The sequence below is a fragment of the Caloenas nicobarica genome, chromosome 4 (assembly GCF_036013445.1).
Source record: "Caloenas nicobarica isolate bCalNic1 chromosome 4, bCalNic1.hap1, whole genome shotgun sequence".
NCBI lineage: Eukaryota > Metazoa > Chordata > Aves > Columbiformes > Columbidae > Caloenas > Caloenas nicobarica.
Genome location: NC_088248.1, coordinates 21,840,601 through 21,859,550, shown reverse-complemented (window position 1 = coordinate 21,859,550; position 18,950 = coordinate 21,840,601). Strand labels below are relative to the sequence as shown.

The window sequence follows — 18,950 nt, the reverse complement described above, 5'->3', positions numbered from 1 at the left end:
GGTCATACTCTGACCTCAGAAGGTATTTTTAAATAACTTTTGAACTGCTAGACCTAACCTAAGGGGGAAGATATGTCCCAACTGTAAAATCTAAAATGCCGTAAGTAGTAACCACCTCAGACAGTATGGCAAATATTTAGAATCTCATTAAATGATTCCTGATTTGGACCAAAGGCTGATCTATTGGCCAGTCATATACCTCTGTATGTAATTTTCCTACCCTCCCTGGCCTTACTTTCTGTGTGTAAACCCTTAGATGCAGTTTTTCTCTGAAGTGGAAGAAAGCTACATAGTCTAAGCAGTGCTCCTACTGCAGACTTAATATACTGTCTACATTGAGTGGTTTTCTAACATTACATACTACTAGGAAAAGAAATTGTAGGTCGTTTGCTTTTTTTTTTTTTTTTCCCCACAGAGGTGAGCTGGCCACTGCTGTGATATAGCATGTTCGCAAAAGTAACCTTGGCTGGAACAAAGTTATGTCCTACATGCCATGTGTTCAAAATTCCTCTCCTTCACGTGAGAGCGTATTCATTAGAGAGTTTGCCACACCAGAGAAACAATTCTGCTTAAGGAAAAAAATATCACACACTACTGCTCATTTGTGTGTAGAATTATTTCTGTCACTAGACCTGATCAAAGTGACGTGAACATGCATATGGATCCTCAAAGTAATATATTTGATTGATGATGTTTTAAGAAGATTTTTTCTATCAGTGATTATTAAAACTCTTTATTTTCTAGGAATAACTCTGGTTTCACACCAGCAGACACAGTGGCTATCGTTTTCTGTTCCACACACAAATCGCTCACCCTGGGTAAGTCAGGAAATAAGCTTTTGAGCAATACAACAGTAACATTCATACTATGCTGTATTAAAAAAAGTGTTGGTTTCTGGCTTTTCTGCTTAAATGGTTTTGGGTTTAGTGTGACAAGTGAGGCTACCAGTGTGATACTAATAGTAGGATAATATTCTTGCGCAGATAAAATAAATGCTTATTACAGAGTAGTCTTCTCCACTGAGATCTAGTGGTTATACAGTAAGACCACCTTATATATGGAAATCTGGATTTTTCTTTCTGTTCTTATTCTGTTATGTTACCTGATAAAATGTGTTGATAAAATTTCGATTTTGTTACTGAAAATATTATATCTGCCCAGTCTCACAGTAAAATCTTACACGTCAAAGCTGGGATGTACAAATGAAAATTAAAGCATGTAGTATAGAACTCACAAATAGGCAGTACTGTCTTTTGCTTCAGATAAGCACAAAATACGTGTTTAAGTCTGCAGATATTTTGGATAGTTTTATTTATTACAATTCATTTATCAAAACATCATTGAGATATTTGTCACTTATGACCTCTTAGTGATAATAAGATGTTCTGATGGAAATTCACAAAATACTGCTAAATCAGTTATGTTTACAGCCACGTTCTACTGCTTCATCCATTAAGTTCAGTCAGAGAAATGACTAGTACTTGAATTCATTTTCTCACCGGTTTTCAAAATATGAAAACATGTGCATGATAAAGCATATGTGACTGAATATATGCCTTTTCAAGATGTTATCTGTCAAAAGGAAACACAGATGGTAACAATAACAAAGGTAAGAACACAGCCTGGAACAAGGAAAGAAGAAAAAGTCAGGACTTAGGTGAGATGTTTTCAAGTCAGTTTGATACAGCAAAACTCATCTCAGGGTTCTTTGCTTCAGCCAGGCCTGTGCTACAGAACTGTTAGCAAGTGCCCTGGAAAGTCTGTGGGAAGTGAAGTAGTTCCTGGAAGACAAGAAAAAGTCAAACATAATGCCTCTTTTCACAATGGAAACGAGGAGGGGACAAGGAGTTTAACTTCATTTTGTAGAAAACTACTGAAACAAATAAATAAATAATTTTAACAATGTAGGAAGAAACAAGGAAATGAGTAACAGCCCTGTAGATTTGTCAAATGCAGATCATACCAAACCAACCTGATTTCCTTTCACACAAGTTCTTGTGGGTTGCAGAAAAATAGCAAGAGTTGCTATTGACAGCATTATGGCTTTTGACATTAGCATGGTGTTTTTGGCTCCACAATTCAAAAATGATGTGGACCAACTGGAAAGAGATCAGAGGAGAGTGCCATGAATGATCATAGATCTCAAAATCATGACCCCGGAAGAAGGCTGAAACAATTGGGATTGCCGAGAGAAGATAGCTGAAATACAATAGTAATCTTCAAATGCGTAAAAGTTGATGCAAAGAAGGAAAAAAATAACTCACAGTGGACTTTGAAAAGGGAAGGACTTTGTTACAATGATGAAAATGTAAGTGAACAGTCAGGGAAACCTGTCTAATGTAAATCTCTTTAGCTTTGGAATATGTTGCCTATTGATGTCTTGAATCTACTGTCGTTGTATACATGCCTCAGGAATTAGATAACTGGAGTTGATCCTGACTTGGAGCAGAATATAGATTAAATGACATTAGATCTTTTCCAGCCAAATGTTCTGTGAAACTGAAGCTTCAACTAATAAATGAGCTTGTATTCAAGAGGACAGTTACGCTTATATTTAGAGAAGACAACCCCACACATAAGGCATAACGTGCTACCGTACTTGCTATTATATGGAGGGGCGTATAAACGGACACAACTCTGGTTGTATTTAGCAGCACAAATGTCTAGGTCTCCCTTCCCCTCCCCAGTGAAAATAGTTTTATATGCACTCTGTCAATACTTCTGCAGCTTACCATGCCATTAAGAAAATGAGCACAAAGCCTTTTTTTAATATTTCAATCCTAAAGGAGCTTTCCTTTACCCAGAAAAAAATGAGGACTCTTAATTTCTGTTACTCGCTCTACCAAGCGTCCTCATGCAGCATGTCTTGACCTGCACCCCACAGGCTTTGTATTTTGCAGCTTTCTTTGCCCAAGCACACCAACAAAAATACTTTGGCCACCTTGACTTCAAGGACTCCTGCAGCTTCTCTGCAGCCATAGATACTTTCACCCTGCTAATACGGATGACTCACAGTTAAGTGCAAATTTAAATGAAACAGGTAGATGGTGGAACACAGTATTGCAGGACTGTTTCTTGGCTACAGACTGTTTCGTTTGTCAGCTTTAGAAAAGACTGCTTTTACCTTCATCCTTGAAGAGCTGGTGTCTCATGGAAAACAAGTTTACCTCCTAGGAGGCTAGTTGTAAGATGCCATTTGTTCTAATGCTTTGTGCTTTTGCACTGCCTTTCCTTGCTGCTCAGGGCCTGTGCTGAGATTGCTGGGTGTTTGGGACCTGCTTCCCTTGCTGTCTCCCATCTCTGGGACTCAGCTTTGTCATGGTTTCTTTGAGGGTTCCAGGCTTGTCTTGTGTGGGGGCCAGCAGCAGCATGTCCTGAATTGGGCACCACTCCTAATGGGGAAATGCTCTTTCTGGCAGTCCCCGGGAGCTCATCTTTGGGAAACCTGAGGGCCCTGGCACTTTGGGGTGCACCCTTCCACAGTGTGTGCACTACATAGGCAATGCCAGCTGTGGATCAGTTCCCAGCTGGCTGGTTTTGAGACCGTTGGTATTTTACTCTGTTTGGTATAAGTACCAGGTCCAGATAAGACAGAGCTGCTTGAACATGCATTTCTGTGTAAATAGGGAGAATTGGGTTTGATGAAGCTGTAGCGCAGTGAGACGTGCTCCCGAACTGATGGTGTAAACAGGAGCTGTTAACTAGAGCAGCTGCCGTTTATTCCTTCGCTGCAGGTGGAAGCAGAGTAGATCTAATTTGTTTTTAAGGATCAGGCATTTCTGAATGACAGTTAAATCTATCTGCAGCGCAGTCCTGCCCACCCTGATCTTAGCAGAAACAAGAGTAGACATGGGCATTTTGGACCTTACTCTTTTGTTCTGTCACATTTCTCCTTGTCCAGAGGTGTTTACTATGAACCATTCAACGAGAAACCTTCTGTTCCCTCGTAGGAGAGAGAGTTTTTCCCTCTCTCTCTGTCATTACGATGCCTGAAAGCACAAACTAGGCTTGAGGTCTGGTTTCATATCCGTTGTGGAGCTCTTTGTTTGTCTTCAGGATTCCAGTGATGGTGTATAAATGACCCCCCCAACACTTGTTCTTTCACTTTGAAACTGATTTCTCTCAGCTTGGCAGGTGAAACTCCGAATAGGTACGTCTGGCCCATTCCCCAGGGAGCTTAGAATGGCACCGACTAAAGTGGGAGAAGAGCTGACAGCTTTCAAGCTTTAGAAGTGGTAATAGGAGAGGCATGAGAAGACTTTTATAAGTCACTTTCTCCCACACCATATTATGAAACCAACTAATTCCCATGCAGTGCATGCTCATGAGGCCAACTGCCACTTCCACTGTTGAATCCATGAATAAGTGCTTGCTCTGCACGGAGATGAGTGCTGCTCCCATATGCTGGGTTTTATTTTGTAGACAGAACAGTTGACACACTTTTTGTCTAAAAGATCAGAGTGCAGGGCATGTTTGTGTAAGGACAAATTACGCAGGGTAGGTGCCTTTGTGTTTCTTAGTTAGGAACACAAGCTGATATTTCTGAATAGAGGTAGATGCTTTGGCAGTTTTTTGAATACAGTACATCACATATGCAAAAAAAAAAGTTTATTTGTATTTCACTTAATGAGTGAAACAGGATATAAACTTACAACTACCAAAGATGGATATAGTATTCACAATGCCCTCTGGCATATTCACCTACACTTTGTTCTCTTTCTCTCCTTCTGTCTACTCACATATATGCACAGTACATGTGAGCATACACATATGCGGACATTTGATGCATGGCTTTTATTAGTGCATTTGCCATTGATTGATTAGTACTTAGTATTAGTACTTCTTCTATTGATTGATTGCAGATGAAGTGACTATTTGACCTTTAATTATGAGCCTTGCTATTGAAAATGACATTGAGCTATGGCCTCACATAATCCATCTGGAAAGCCCAACATGATGCCATTCCCTGGAGTTCATTCAGTGAGAAGAGGCCTCAAGGAAGTGCAAAGCTATCAGTGTGGCTCATCTAAAAAAATATTGCAGGGTCGTTGCGTGCACTTACACAAAAGTTGCAGCCAAGTACAGAACCTTATTGTATATTTTTGCAGAGAGTCAATTGCTAGCCAAAAGTTACAACTCCAGAAGTAAAATGCAGGATTGTAAAAAAATATTTTCACTTTAATTCTTTATGTTTACTATGTAAAATTATTTTTATCAGCAAAAAATTGAGTACTGCTACCCACTGCAAATGTCAGTACTGTAGGTATGATGAATAGCAGATTGGCAAAAAAAATAAAACAACAAAAATTACCCCACCTTATAATAAAATCAGGGTATTGTTTGTGATGCAGAGTGCATTTTTCTCATTTGGATTTATCAATGTAGTGATTTTTTTCACCATGGAATTCTTAAATAGTGCAATCAAAGTTTCTAGGCTATAAAACTTTCAGGAAAGAACAGAGCCTATTTTGCAAATAAAAACCAAGTGCTAACTTTCTTTGCATTGTTTTTACTTCATCCAAGTCTATTTTTTAGATACTCAGCTTCTTGCTGCCCAAGTACAGAACTGATAGTCTATACCTGAATAATTCTTAAAAGCCTGGTATAATGCACAAGTAGATCCACAGACAACTCAACTGCCTGTGAGCAGATCATCTAGGCTATGGATTACTCAGCCCATGCCTTCCTCCGAGTTCTCCGAGCTGCACAGTGTGACAGAGTGCATCGTGCTCACATATAGCTCCAGTCTGCTCACAGCTATCTATAGTTTGCTCATGTTTTCTAGAGATAGCTCCTTACAAGTTTTTCAGAGATAAATAATGTATTTGCACAGCCTAAGCCACTGCTGTTTAATAGTACCTGGCTTAAGCTGTTTTTCTTTCCTATACCCAAACTGTGTGAAAGGCTGTACTGATCAAGCATAGGCTCTTCTTATTGTATGGTGGTCATCACATTTCTCCTTTCGATTAAAAAATGCCAAAATGTTCTAACTTGTGTTAAGATTAAAAGTATATAATTTTGATTTTTAAAAGGAGTCATCTCTGAATAGTTCTAAAATAGATGGTAAATTGGGTCGCATTGCCCTAAGTGAATCTTCAGGCTATACTCTGTGATATTCTTGAAGTGTTGTGGTTTTTCTTTGCTCCTGGCAGAGAATTGTCCTCTAAGGTGCTTATTCATCAAGGTACCAACCGTGAGTAGCTATAAATGTGTGACTAATTCCTCTGACTTTTACATAAAGATCTAGAAAATAATCCTGGTTAATTGCTCTCTAAATGTTTTCAAGAGTAAGACTTTTGATACTGTCTCTTTTACTTTCAAAATTTTCCTGTGAGTGTTGAACAGGAGACATTACTGCTGGCATCATGTCATACTTCTTAGTGTTTTTAGTGCTTGAATTTGCATATCTTCTTATCTGTAACAGACTTTTAGTCTCATTTTTTACCCAGGTATCTGATAGAGTGATGTAAATAAAAATCATCTGGCTGCTCCTCTACCTAGAACTGGTGGGTGCTGACCCTTGGGGCAGAAGGAAAGCTGATAGGAAAAATATACTTAAAGGAATGAGTGTCTTGTGGAGACCATGTCTGGGACAAGAGGCCCCCCTCACTACTGCTGGAGAGTTAGACACTGTTTCCCATTCCTGCTTATGAGATCCCAGGGTATCTAGTGGCTGCTAGAACCTTTCATGAGTTTTGACATCATGATCCTTTGGCCAAAATGAAAAGATTTTCTCATCTCTTCAGGCTTTTCCCAGCATTTGCTTGGAAGCAGCAGCAAGTGATTGGCTGGGCTTTTTCCTCTGCTCTATGATTCCCTTTGTCCTCTCTTGATCCCTGAAAAATAAGAACTGAGCAATTTGTGTTACATGAGATGGTAGCGGGGAGAGCAGAAGCACCTGGATCTACTGCACTTCTCTCATGTTAGCTTTTTTTTTTTTGTAGCCAAACTTGACACCTTTCCTAGATCGGCAGCCTTCTGGAACAACTTTTAGTTGTTACCAAAACCATATTATCAGTCGATTTATTACTGTGTAATTAGCATGTCTTCTTTCTCAGGAGACTCCAAAGAATGCCCAGAAAATGCTGCTATTTCCAGTACGGCTGCCATATCAGGATGATAGCAAAACCAAATTTAGATTGAAGGCTTATGTAATTGGGAATAGTATGCATGTTTCCTGCTTGCACAGACAAAGCCACCCGAGGTGAGATGCCAATTTGCATCTGTAAGTGTTTCTTTAATGCTGAGGCCACCACTCACTTGAAGGGTCTATCTGCAAGGAGTCACACCGGCAGTTTGGACTAGGCTGTGGTCACTGGGATTGTCAGTGCCAGAGCATCTCTTTTATTTTCCCTTGCTCCTCATATACATGGCTTGGCAAGCACCCCCTGTTTGTTTCCTTTAGACCAAAACATCCCTTGGGGCTGTACTTTCAGGGAGAACTCTGCTGGCAGGACAATCTGAAAGTGGGAAATGGTGTTATCCCGTGAGTTATAGTGGCTTTTGTACACAGAGTACCTGATCTCCCTTGGTTTTTAATCACAAGAGTCACAATATAGCGTGTCTGATCTATTGCAGTTTATTCAGTTTTGACCTCTCTGTGTTTCCAGAAGGGGAAATACTAGAGTAAATTAGGGAATCTCCTTTTCTTTCTGACCTGAAACATGTGTCTCTTTGATTAGTCTTAGAATGTGGCAAGAAATTCTGTACTAGCTCCCAGGGCTTCCTTTTCATCTGTATACTCTGCCAGTAGTAGGTTTTTTATTAATATTTAGGAAGTTTGCCTCCAGCAGTACTAAAATGTGCATCAGAGGACAACAGTTGTTTACTGTGTTTGAACTGAAGAATCTCACCCAGGAGATCTCATTCACTTGAAGTTTACATCTCTCAATCTCGACTTGCAGAAAGAGATCGATGAATAACAATTGTCATTTCAGAGTTGCACCTCTCCAATTATTTATTTGGTTGTGTGTCTTCCCAGATGTACACGTAATTGGATCAGACACTAAAAACCAGACTGCAGGTTTTTAATGACAGCAAGCTCATACCTCTTTATAATAAAAACAAAAAAATAAACATGCATATCTGTCTGTAAAATGATAATGACATAAGAGCCCTCCCTCCCCACCAAAACTAGTTAAACTTAATTTATCTGCTTTAAGAAACTACAATATATTCAGCAGACAGCTGACAGGTTACCCTCGGGAAGATCCACGTTTGGACATGACTCAAGATATTTTTTTACCTCAAGCTGGCAGAGGCTACGAGTGTCACCCATACTGAAGCTGGCACGTATTGAAGATGATGTTGAGTCTCCCTGAGAGAGTTGCATCTACATTCGCTGCTCTCAGTGCACCTTCTGGCAGCCAGTCTGAGCTACTGACTTCCAGACACTTCTGAAACAGTGGGTGCAAAGATGTGAAAAATCAACAGCAGCAGCAAAATTTAGAAATCTCACAGTCCTATTGCAGGATAGTCTTGGAAATCTGGAAAAGGGACTCTCTAAAAGCTGCCATGACCACTGCAAGTGCATAACCCTAGTTCATAGAGGTTTAGAACAGGACGTAGTGTCCCTCAGTATTTGTAGGGAGTGAGCTGTTTTCTCAAAGTGCCTTCCCAAATGACTGGAGCACTAAGGCTTTTCTGGCCTCTTGTCTTCTTTTCTTGGCCACAGAAGTCAGATAAAGAGAGAATTAAAGGAAAACTTGTGCTGGTATTTTTTTTGTGTTGTTATGAAAAGAGCTGTTTTCTTGTTTTACTATTTATAATGAATTTGTGTATCAATGTTTCCTTTGCATCAAGTCTTCAGGGAATTAAAAGAAGCTTTAAAAAACTCTAATTAAAAGATAGCATGAAATAGTTTGAAGCATAATCCTTTCCTTCTTGTGTTTACAAATATAATAAGAACAACTGTAAAACATGTTTATAATGGCTTTTTTAATAGTACGTGTAAATAAAGTCGACATAATCAAGACTTTAATGCTGAGAAATCCTAGCCTCAGCTATGTGTGAAAAGGGCAGTAATGTTCAAGAAAATAATCAAATTAATCAAATCTCAGATTTGTGGTTTAAGGACATTTGTCAATCTCTTTGTCCAGAATTCCTTTCATTAGTAGGTCTAACATGTTAAACCTTCAAAAAGCATTGGCTACAAGAATTATAGAGAAGAAAGTTTTCGAATTCTGTTTGTTAAAACTTCATAACTTAGGTATTACTAGTGAATTACAAGGAAGATTTTACACTGAGTCTTGAGTGTGTTATATGAATGAAGAGTGAGCTGATATCCAAGCAATAACAAAAAAGCACTGAAGTGTGAGGATCACCTTACAATATTGGCATTCCCGTATTGAGGTGCCAAATTAAAGATAAGTCATATTTAAAATATGACTTATGATGGTTCAATTCATTCTTGAATTCCCTGTTAACTAATTACTACTACCATGTTGCCAGACAGGTGGAGGTGTTTTGGAGTCTAAGGTACCAGTCTTCAGTTGTTGGTGTTAAATGTTTCATGTTAGCAGCTGGTGAGATTGCCTATGTTGTTCACTAAACATCACTTCCAATCTGAATGCACTCATTGAAAAACTGTAAACAGACAAACTGTACTTTCTTTCTCTCCCTCCCAACTTTTACATTTTTACTTGCTTAAAACTTCGGTAGTATAAAGATGTGCTGTTTCTTAGTAGCTGTACTTATAATGCACTTAAGTTACTGATTTTTTGTGATGAGTATAGTGAGCCAGTTACCTGAAGAACAAGAATTAGTAAGAGCATTCAAAACATATTAATTTTCTTCTTTTTTTTTTCTTGTTAGAGTTATGGAAAAACAGATATCTTATTCCTCATTCATTTCTCTTCCTCCTTCCCCTTCTTTACTTAAATATTAGACCAGTCCAGTCTCTTACAATGTAGCGTGGGTCTCAGTGAAATTCTTGCATCCTAGCATAACTATATGGCCAATATGATTCAACCACATTGCTCTGATTCAGTATAGAGCCTTCACAATAATTCCAGTCCTCCAAAAGAGGTAAGTCATTTAATGTAATGCAAAGGCTTGTTGAATATTCTGGTAAATCATTGCTCTTTCCCAAGGAGAGGGATGAAGGTGGAAACCTTTGAAGATTCAGGTCCATGCAGACCTCCAACCTGAACTAGGATAGCTCTCTATTTTGCAGGTTTCTGCTGCAGCTCTTCCAGACTCCCTTAAAGTCTCACCAGTCCCTTGTAAAACATCCTCCTCAGATGTTTGTTTTTACCACTTTGTGAGCCTGGGTTTTTTGCTTTCTATTAGACATATTGCTGACCTGAAATATGAAAACATACTGAAAAAAATTGTCTTTTTTCCTGAAAATATTTTAAGCACAAGTCTTCATACAGCATACTTACTTGTGGGCAAAAAGGCAAGGAGAAGGTAGTCTGAACTGCTGCAAACATTGCACATCCTTCCCAATCAGAGACCGAGTGTCGTGTCACCTGGAGGCAGTTGTGGTTGTGCTGATGAATGATCTCTTTATACCTACTGGCAAAAGTCAGACTGCCATGGTAACACTAGGCTTTGTCACCAAGGTGTGATTGAAACAAAAGTGCCACAAACCATTGTAAGCCATTGTCTAGGCTCTGCAGATGGAATCTTACCTTGATACTGTTATTTCCTTCTGGGCAAGAGAGTAGCAAAGTTTGTCTATTATTTGTCTCAGCCATGGTCCCTTTGCAGAGTACAAAATGACGGTAAGGTCTAGGATCTCTCGGTTAGGGCTAAGAGCAAAAGAAATCTCAGAGTTACAGCTGGAGTGGGGCTGGAAAAGGACTCCCAAATTCTCCTCTGAGGAATTTTTCCCCTGAGGAGGAGCTCGGCTGCCTGTTTTAGGCTCAGTAAGTAATCTATTCTTCCTCCAGTTTAATGTGATTTCATATTACATTGGAAAGTGCTTTCTTCAGCTGAAATGGGAATACTGAGTAGCAAGTGAATATTTGTATTGTTATTGGTTGTCAGATATCATTCGGCTATTCCTGTACCTGAAAGAAACTGGTCTTTGAGTGTTTAACTTGAGTTCTTTGCATACTCTGGGGATGGCATGGATATAGGAAAAAGAATCCTTAACTACTTACTTTGTCAAAAGCTTCTTCTCCTATCATGATCTCAGTATGTCGTAACAGAGTCTGAACAGGGGCAAGAAACATCCCTGGCCTAGTGTACACTGAGGATAGGCACAGTATATAAACTTCTGTCTCCTCAAAACTAACCATAGGAATGTGATTTGCCTGGGAAAAAACAGAGAAAATCTTAAAAAACTTCGCAAATGAGAGATTAGTAGCATTTTACCATTCTGGTAGCTATCTGCATGAACAACCTTTTTCGATTTCTCTAAACTGGATTCGCCTGGATCTCACCACCCTTCCCTAGCATGCAGTCACTGGGCCACATGCAGTACTATTCTAAAACTAGGCAATAAAATTTCAGGTGCTGATTTGGCACCGTCTTTGCAGTAGTAAGCTCAGAACACCCCGGTCTGGCAGCTTAGGAAGAGTTTAATGCAATATATGCCCTTATTTACAGGCCTTTTCTCAGCTGAAAAAGAGAAATAGCTATTTGGCGTACCAATGTTCACTTCACATCAACCCCTGAGAGGATCCTTCAGAAAAAGAGTAGCGTGGAGAGTGTCAGAGAAGCTACCATCATACGCTCGATTCATTTTCTATATTGCACTTGAAGATTATGGCAGTTGAGAGATCTGAAATGTACAGACGAGTAGAAGGGAGAACAGAAAATCCTGAGGCTGAGGCTTTTCTTCAAAGTTTTGCCACTGCCTCTTTGTAAGGATTGTTCGGCATTCTGATTCCTGGATACCTGGTGGTTCCATAGCCACAGCAATGAACTCTTTGTTTTGCACCAAACCTCTTTTCCTAAGAAGAAATGGTGCAGCATTTTGTGATTTAGGACATGTTTCAGTAATGTAACCAATAAAGTTTTCAGATAAATTGTTTGTTATGAAGATATTGAAGGTGAAAAACGTATACAGTAAAGTATGTAAGTAGAGCATCGAGCAATAATTCTGCTTTGGGTGTGAGAGATAATGGCCTATGTTTTGCTAGTAATAAAAACGTTCTATTAAGTTTTCTGAACTCCTTGCAATGGGATAGAAAACAGCAAATGATGAAACAGTGCTTTGAGGGGAGCTTACACATTCAGCAAGCATAAAATAAACATATTAAAATAGAAAAAAAAACCCTGATTTCCAGTACTTATTGTTTTATCACTTCCATCATGGGTATAGGATAAAAGAAAACTCTTACTTGCTTGTTAGAAGAAGAAAGCTCCTACTTGAAGTTCTTACTTGGCAGATGTCAGTTGAAAGCTCTGCTATGGAATATGATGCAATGTCAAACTCTGTTGGGTAATTTTAGACAAATGTGTCATGTGTGACATGGAAATATGGCATGCTGTACATTAGTGATTTCCCAAGTGTTTGGATCAGGTAGTAATGTGCTGAGAAAGTGCTCTTTATCTCTCCACACTGTGTACTTGTATAGCAGTGGGGAAAGGCTTTTGGTAGAAATTACTTTAGTCAGAAAAAGAATCCATTTACAATATGTGCCTTCTAACATCTTTCAGACAATGCATTGTATTAAAGAGGCATTTTTTGATTAATGTTTTATAAACATTTTTCAGCATGACAGCTTAAAGTCCCTGTAAAATTGTAAATGCGTGCATAGTGCTCACTTCCATAAAGTCAAATGCCATCTCATAAAGTCTAGTTGGATCCTGTCAGTGACAGTGACACAGAATCAGTACCTTGGAGCATTAAAATTAATTTGCTTCATTTATATTACTGCAGTGATAGCTAGATGAAAAGAGTCCTATATTTAAATTCTCTTAAAAATACCATCAAATCTTTTAGGATTTTTTATTATTATTATTTTACAGTTAACTAAATGTGGTGAAGTGCAGCATAATATTTTCATGGGCCTCTTATGAAGGCGACTATGAAATGTGGAAGTAGCAAAGGGGAAAGGAGAGGATGTGGGATGTTATAATGGGTGCAAAGCTGGAGAAAATATAAATAGTTGTGCAGGCTACTAGAGAAACAGTGGCCTTTGACCAGGGCTGATACCCCACAGACTTGAAGCCAAACTGGAACACCCTGGAGCAATGGAAAACAAACAGGGCTTTCCCATACTGTAAGAACAGTCCTCGTCCTCTTCCTTGCTGTTGTTGAAGGTCAGGGACAAATAGCTTTTCTCTTGCTAGCTGTTCCTCAAGTTTGCAACCTTCTTGCATGAAATGGGCTGGGTGAGGACACAAATGGGGAGAAAAATGAAATGTACTCTGTATCACAGGCCGAATAGTCGCAGTGAGACTGCGGTTTTGGTGCCCACCAAACTCAGTGGAGCTTAGTGATTTTAGTGGAAGTACCCAAAATTTACACTGCTGCAAGTCAGCACAATCAAAGGTCTTGGGAAGCAAAACCAAGCAGGGAGAAGCATGGGAGTGGAGAAGAGGAGGAAAAAGGAGGAAGCGAGACAATACAAGCAGAAAGAGAAAATAGAGCATCTGAATACCAGAGCCAAAGAGCAGGGAGGAGGTTGAGAACACCAGTGAGCGCTGATAGCAGAAACACAGCCAAGCGAAGGGGAAGGGGGAAATTCAGGGTAAAAAGCTGGCAATAGCAGTGATCTCATTTGTAAGGGATATCTGTGAGATGATCTCAGTGCTTCCTCCCACTGCACCTCTTTCTTTGGAGGAGGATGCGGTGCAATTCTGACTTGCGCCTGTCACAGTGTTTGGTCATTTCTGATACAGGAGTTGGACACACTTTCACGCGATAAGGCTGTTTAAAAGGTTTTGGCAACTCAACAGCATGTCACGCCCCTACTTTGTGCAAAGCCGCCCGAGTTGGCACCAGACCCAGAAGAGCACTTTGTCGTTCAGTTCTTGTGATATGTAGTGAGTGAGGGTCTTTGGCAGAGGAGTCGAACCAATCTGCTGGAAGCCTGTAACTTCCTAAACCACAGCCACATAAACAGGTGTTTGTGGCGTGAGACCTCAGGCTGTGACAGCAGTTTTAAAACTTAACAAAAAGATTGTACATAAACTGATAATGCCAGTGTGCCTCCTCTAATGTCAGTCAGGATGGAGACCCATAGTAGCCAGTCCAATTACTCTGAAATGTAGATAAGCATGATTAATGGCTCTGCGAAAACAAAGTGAAAAATCCTTACAGGTACTATTCTTTATACATGTGAATGCAGCCTTATTGCTCCAGGTGGCAAATAAATACTCTAGTAATATTGGGGGGTGCAGGGAGGGAGGAGCTGCTGTGTACTTTAAGGAAACTTAAGGCTAAGGTCATGGTTTTAATATATGTGATTTCATTCTGTGCAAAATTTTATTTATCTTAGACTTAGCGTAGCTATCAGAGTCTATTAGCAGAGAAAGCAATATGCTGTAAAAGATGAAGAAAAGAGGAGTGGACAGCCCAAAATAAACATAACCATATCCATTGAGCTTCACACCTTCGTTCCTTGCTGTCTATCTGAAAGATTTAAATTCATCTCACTTGCTTTATTAGTTTTGTTATAGCAGCACCTGTTCATGTCACTACTATTTCAGTCAGTGTTTCTGTTATAGCTCCTCTCAATGCTAGTTCGTGGACTGTTTCAGCATACAGCATCAGCACAGGCATTACAATGTCCCTTTTCTTCTTTTGGCAGGGGTTTGGTATTCATTTTGCTCGGGCTTTTTCTTCAAGTGTTTTATATATATTTATATTTTAAAAATACAGTTTGGGGTTTTTGGTGGTGGTTGGGTTTTTTTTTTAGTTGGTTGGTTTGGGGTTTTTTTGTTTGTTTTTAAGAGAGGCTCAAGTATTAATAAATACTAAAATATGTTTCTCCTAACTAGGAATTTGCATGAATTTTATGTATTTGGAAAACGTTAGAAATCATACCAATGCTTGCAGTTACTGTGTATTGCTAGGAAAAGGTTTAGACAACATTTTAAAAATAAATAAAACCCATGCTGTTTTGTTTCGTTTTGTGCTAATATTATTGACATAAGCACTTGTGACTGTAGTCTGTGGATGTCTGTCATGAAATATTTTCTGAGAGTTGCATGCTGGCAACGTTTGGGTTATAAAAATCAGAAAGTGCATAAAAAGGCAACAGGGCTTTTTCTTTCCATTGAACTAATGCTTACCTGCAAAAATTGTTATTATTTCTTCCTTTCACCAGTTAGTTTTTCCTGGTAAATAACAGGAACTTTAATTGCACATTAGTGGCTTACAAAAACCTATTGATGTGACATGTATTTAAACAAGCTGTGAATTAAGAACCTCTTTCCAACCAGTGATCTAATTATATTGTCACACTAATTATAGTATTTTGTATTTGTATTTGACAACTTCAATTTTCTTTTCCTAGTTTACTGAAACAGCTTTCCTCTGGAGAATTTACCTTTTAGGCTGGAATTTCTCATATTTTCTTTTAGTTCAGAAAATTTTCAGTAATTTAAAGGATGTCTCAGTCACTCTGGATCCATTCTGTTCCTGTCTCTGCTGTTAGTTGCCTGTGTGATCTTAGGCTAGTCATTTTAGTATTCTCTGATTCTCTGTAGGAGTCCCGTTCAGCTTACTAAAGTGTTTTTGGATCTATGGATGAAATTGCACTACCAAAACACCAGGTACTGTCTTAAAAACATAAGTGTAGCATGTTTACAGATTGGGACTCTATTTTTATGCTGTTAGAGAACAGAAAAGGACCCACAAGGGTTGAGACTTGGAAATAAGCAATAAAACCATTATCTGTTTACAAAAACAGCATGATGGGCATTTGAAGTAATAACACTCCTGAATATGATGCAAATGCCCATTTGGTTTCTATCCAAATATCTTCTATTACCAAGCCCCAGAAATTAGTGTTAATAATAAGCAGCCCTATTGTGTGGTAGGCCTGTGATGTTGTTTTGAAGGTCATTATTTAATAACATTGATATTAAGCGTGCAAGCCTTTATTTATTTGATTTCATCTTTTCCTGGACATATTCATGTAAGTAAAGGCTACTAGTATGGGGTGCAATTGTTAGTGGTGTCATGTGATGAAGCTAATCAAAACAATTACAAGAAATAGTGCTATGGAAACATCATGAAGATTTTAGCAAGCCTAGATGTGTCAGCAATAGTGGGGCACTGGCAGAGTGGTAAATGTTCAACAAATAAGCTGTTTCCTCACATAGGAAGGAGGCAACTTTTACTAAGGGAAACTTGAAAGAGTGTTGAGAACAGGAGTTTATCCAAAACATAGAGAAAAGTTTATGTAAACGTGGCAGCTTTGGCTGATCTGAAACATCTGCTAAGGGGGAATGGAGGGCATGTGCCACAAAGCTCAGCTTTTTGTCATTGCTAAGAATGGAGACACATGCATGAGCTCAGTGAAAACTGTGCGTAGTCTACTTTGCTGCAAGGTAGATGCTGATGGAAGGTTGCTAGAATGACATTTAAGATGAAGGAGAAAATAAGGTGTGTTCTCAGGGGGCTTCTGAGGAATTGCAACCACTCTTGTTTGCAACTATCCCAATGGCTGGTCAAGCAAGACAGAGGTGGTTGCAGGTTTTGCCCATAGCTATGCCTTGTGGAACATGGTAGAAAAGTTCCAAGATTTAAACAGATCGTTTTGAACAATGACATGTTGAAAGTAAACGCGATCAATTTCATTACTGCAAAACTAAACCAAATTTAATCTTACATATCATGTCATCAAGTGAGAAGATTATGCATAGAGATGTCTAATAGCATTAGCACTGTTGAGTGCAAATTCAAGCTCTTAGGAAAAATGGCCCATCTCTACCTCTTAACACTCACTTCTTCCAACATCTAGTAACTTCTGTACTCTGGCTGCTCCCTAACTCTTCCCAGGCATGACCACTTCATATTGCCCATTCAGTTCATTAAACTTTTTCTCTCTCATGCTGTGTCTCTTCCTAAATGTACGGATAGAGCAGAGAATTTTGTTCTCTAACACATGAGCACTCACCTGCAGAGTCCTTGGCTCTCTACCTTGGCTGCATGAATGAGTCAAAGCAGGGAAGGCTGACAGCTGGGTACTCGCCAACTGGCAGGAAAACACCAGGAAAACGCAACCCTCCTCCAGTGGCGAAAGGACTGAGGAAAGGTTAGACGTGGGAGCTGGGCAGGTTGAATGGAGAACAATTATGAAAACATGAAACAGAGCACAGTGTGAGGAAGGAGTAATTAGGCAGTACAGGACAATGCTCAGCAGCAGAATGTTCATGCTATAGCAGAACGTCTTTTATATCAAGTCTTCAGCAGGAGTTTGGCAGCTATTAGCATAATCAGAGAAGATCTTTTATGGCATTCCCCTACTCCTTCCTTTCTGCACAGAATTTTCTCTGCCGTAGTGTTTTTTGTTGTTCATATTCTTGCTGGTTTGGTTTGGTTTTTTGTTTTTTGGGTTTTTTTAAGTATAAAACTTCCGAGTCTTCATTTTGTTTCTTTTGGATTTTTTTTGGTAATTTCAATGCAACATAAAATGCTTTGCTTTTATCTGTAGCTCAAAGTCTGAGGTGAGTGTCTGTTTGCTGTGTTTCTGCCTGCAGGGATTCCAATGCTGAAGATAGTATTTGCAGGTTATGAGCACCTGTCCTTAATTTCCATCCCCTTACTCATCTATCATCCTGCTCAGATTCTTCTTGGGAGTCTGTTGGTACCAACAATAAAATCTTGGATGGTTTCTAGGCAAAAGGTAAGAATTGCGGGGTTTTTATTTATAATGGAAGGTGTGCTATAAGGAAAAAAATACCTAAACATCATCTTAAACTGCTAAGGTTCCTTCTTGTAGATCCCATGGTAGAGATTTTTCTGTTTCTTTACTTCCTCTAAGACACTGATAGTCACATTACTATTAAATTAAAAATGCTGAACTTTATCCACTTTGGCTCTGAAAATGTTCAAATCCTGAAGTTAAGACTTCTACAGTTGGTCCAAATTATAAATTCATTCAAATTCTAAATTAATATTGTGCTGAATAAGAATGGCTCCATCTTTTAGCTAAATAATCACAGCCTTGGATCCTTCTTATGGAGAAGTGACAAAGATCTGCCCACTGGCATGGGAGCTGGGGAAATTGGGTAGAATGAGGGCACTTTCTGAATTGAAGCAAGATTTTTTTTTTTTCTTTTTTACTTGAGTCACTCTTTACAATAGCAAGAAGTCTACAGGAGTCCAGTGCATCACATTTAATGCCAAAATTATGGCATGGGATAGCTTGTAGAATTATAGATTATAACCTACAGGTTTTTGCATTGGCATCACTGATTCAAATTATGCTTATTTCAGTACAAACTGAAAATATTGACATCTGACAGCTGTTCTGTGATCTATATGAAATAACTTCCATGGTTTTAGTCAGGTTCTCGGAACAGTAGTAACCACCTCGCAGAAAGCTAGTCCACACAACTGATTTTAGTGCTATCTTTAATGTTCTGAGGTGACAAGGATCATGAAGCTGTGGCAACTGAAGCAGACTTTGACAGCCATTTTAGGTGAAGGTTGAGACCTACTGGGGGAAAACCCAGTGCCACCAGTACCCTGCATTCTTCACTCATCAGTGGAGAAATTTTTTTTAACTTACATGTTTCCAATTTTCAGCAGAGCCCAGCAGGCTGCCATTTTACTAACTTCACTCAACTAAAGTCGCCTTGCTAACTTGCATGCTAAAATTCTCCAAATTAGTGTTTATGTGGCCCTACTTTTGGTTACCTGCATTGTAAAAGCAGAAAAACTCTCAGTTTTCAGGAACAGAGTCCAGAAATCAGACCTTGTTAAGATACACTTATCTTAGCACCTGAAAATGGCAATTTGAGAATCATATGTCATTTCTTCATCAATCTGAAAGTCATGATTTTTTTTTTTTAAATCAGAAATTATCAGGAGACAT

At 39.0% G+C, this 18,950-nt stretch overlaps 1 protein-coding gene across 4 annotated transcripts in view; it reads left to right on the top strand.

Annotated features, from left to right (window-relative positions):
* The window catches only part of SLC10A7 (solute carrier family 10 member 7), a 151,459-nt gene that overhangs the window by 128,143 nt on the left and 4,366 nt on the right, over positions 1–18,950 (top strand). For all 4 annotated transcript variants that reach the window (XM_065633719.1, XM_065633718.1, XM_065633717.1 and 1 more), the window contains 2 exons: positions 745–818; positions 17,611–17,756. In XM_065633719.1, coding sequence (XP_065489791.1) covers positions 745–818; positions 17,611–17,756 — 220 coding nt within the window. The remainder of the gene's footprint in view (positions 1–744; positions 819–17,610; positions 17,757–18,950) is intronic.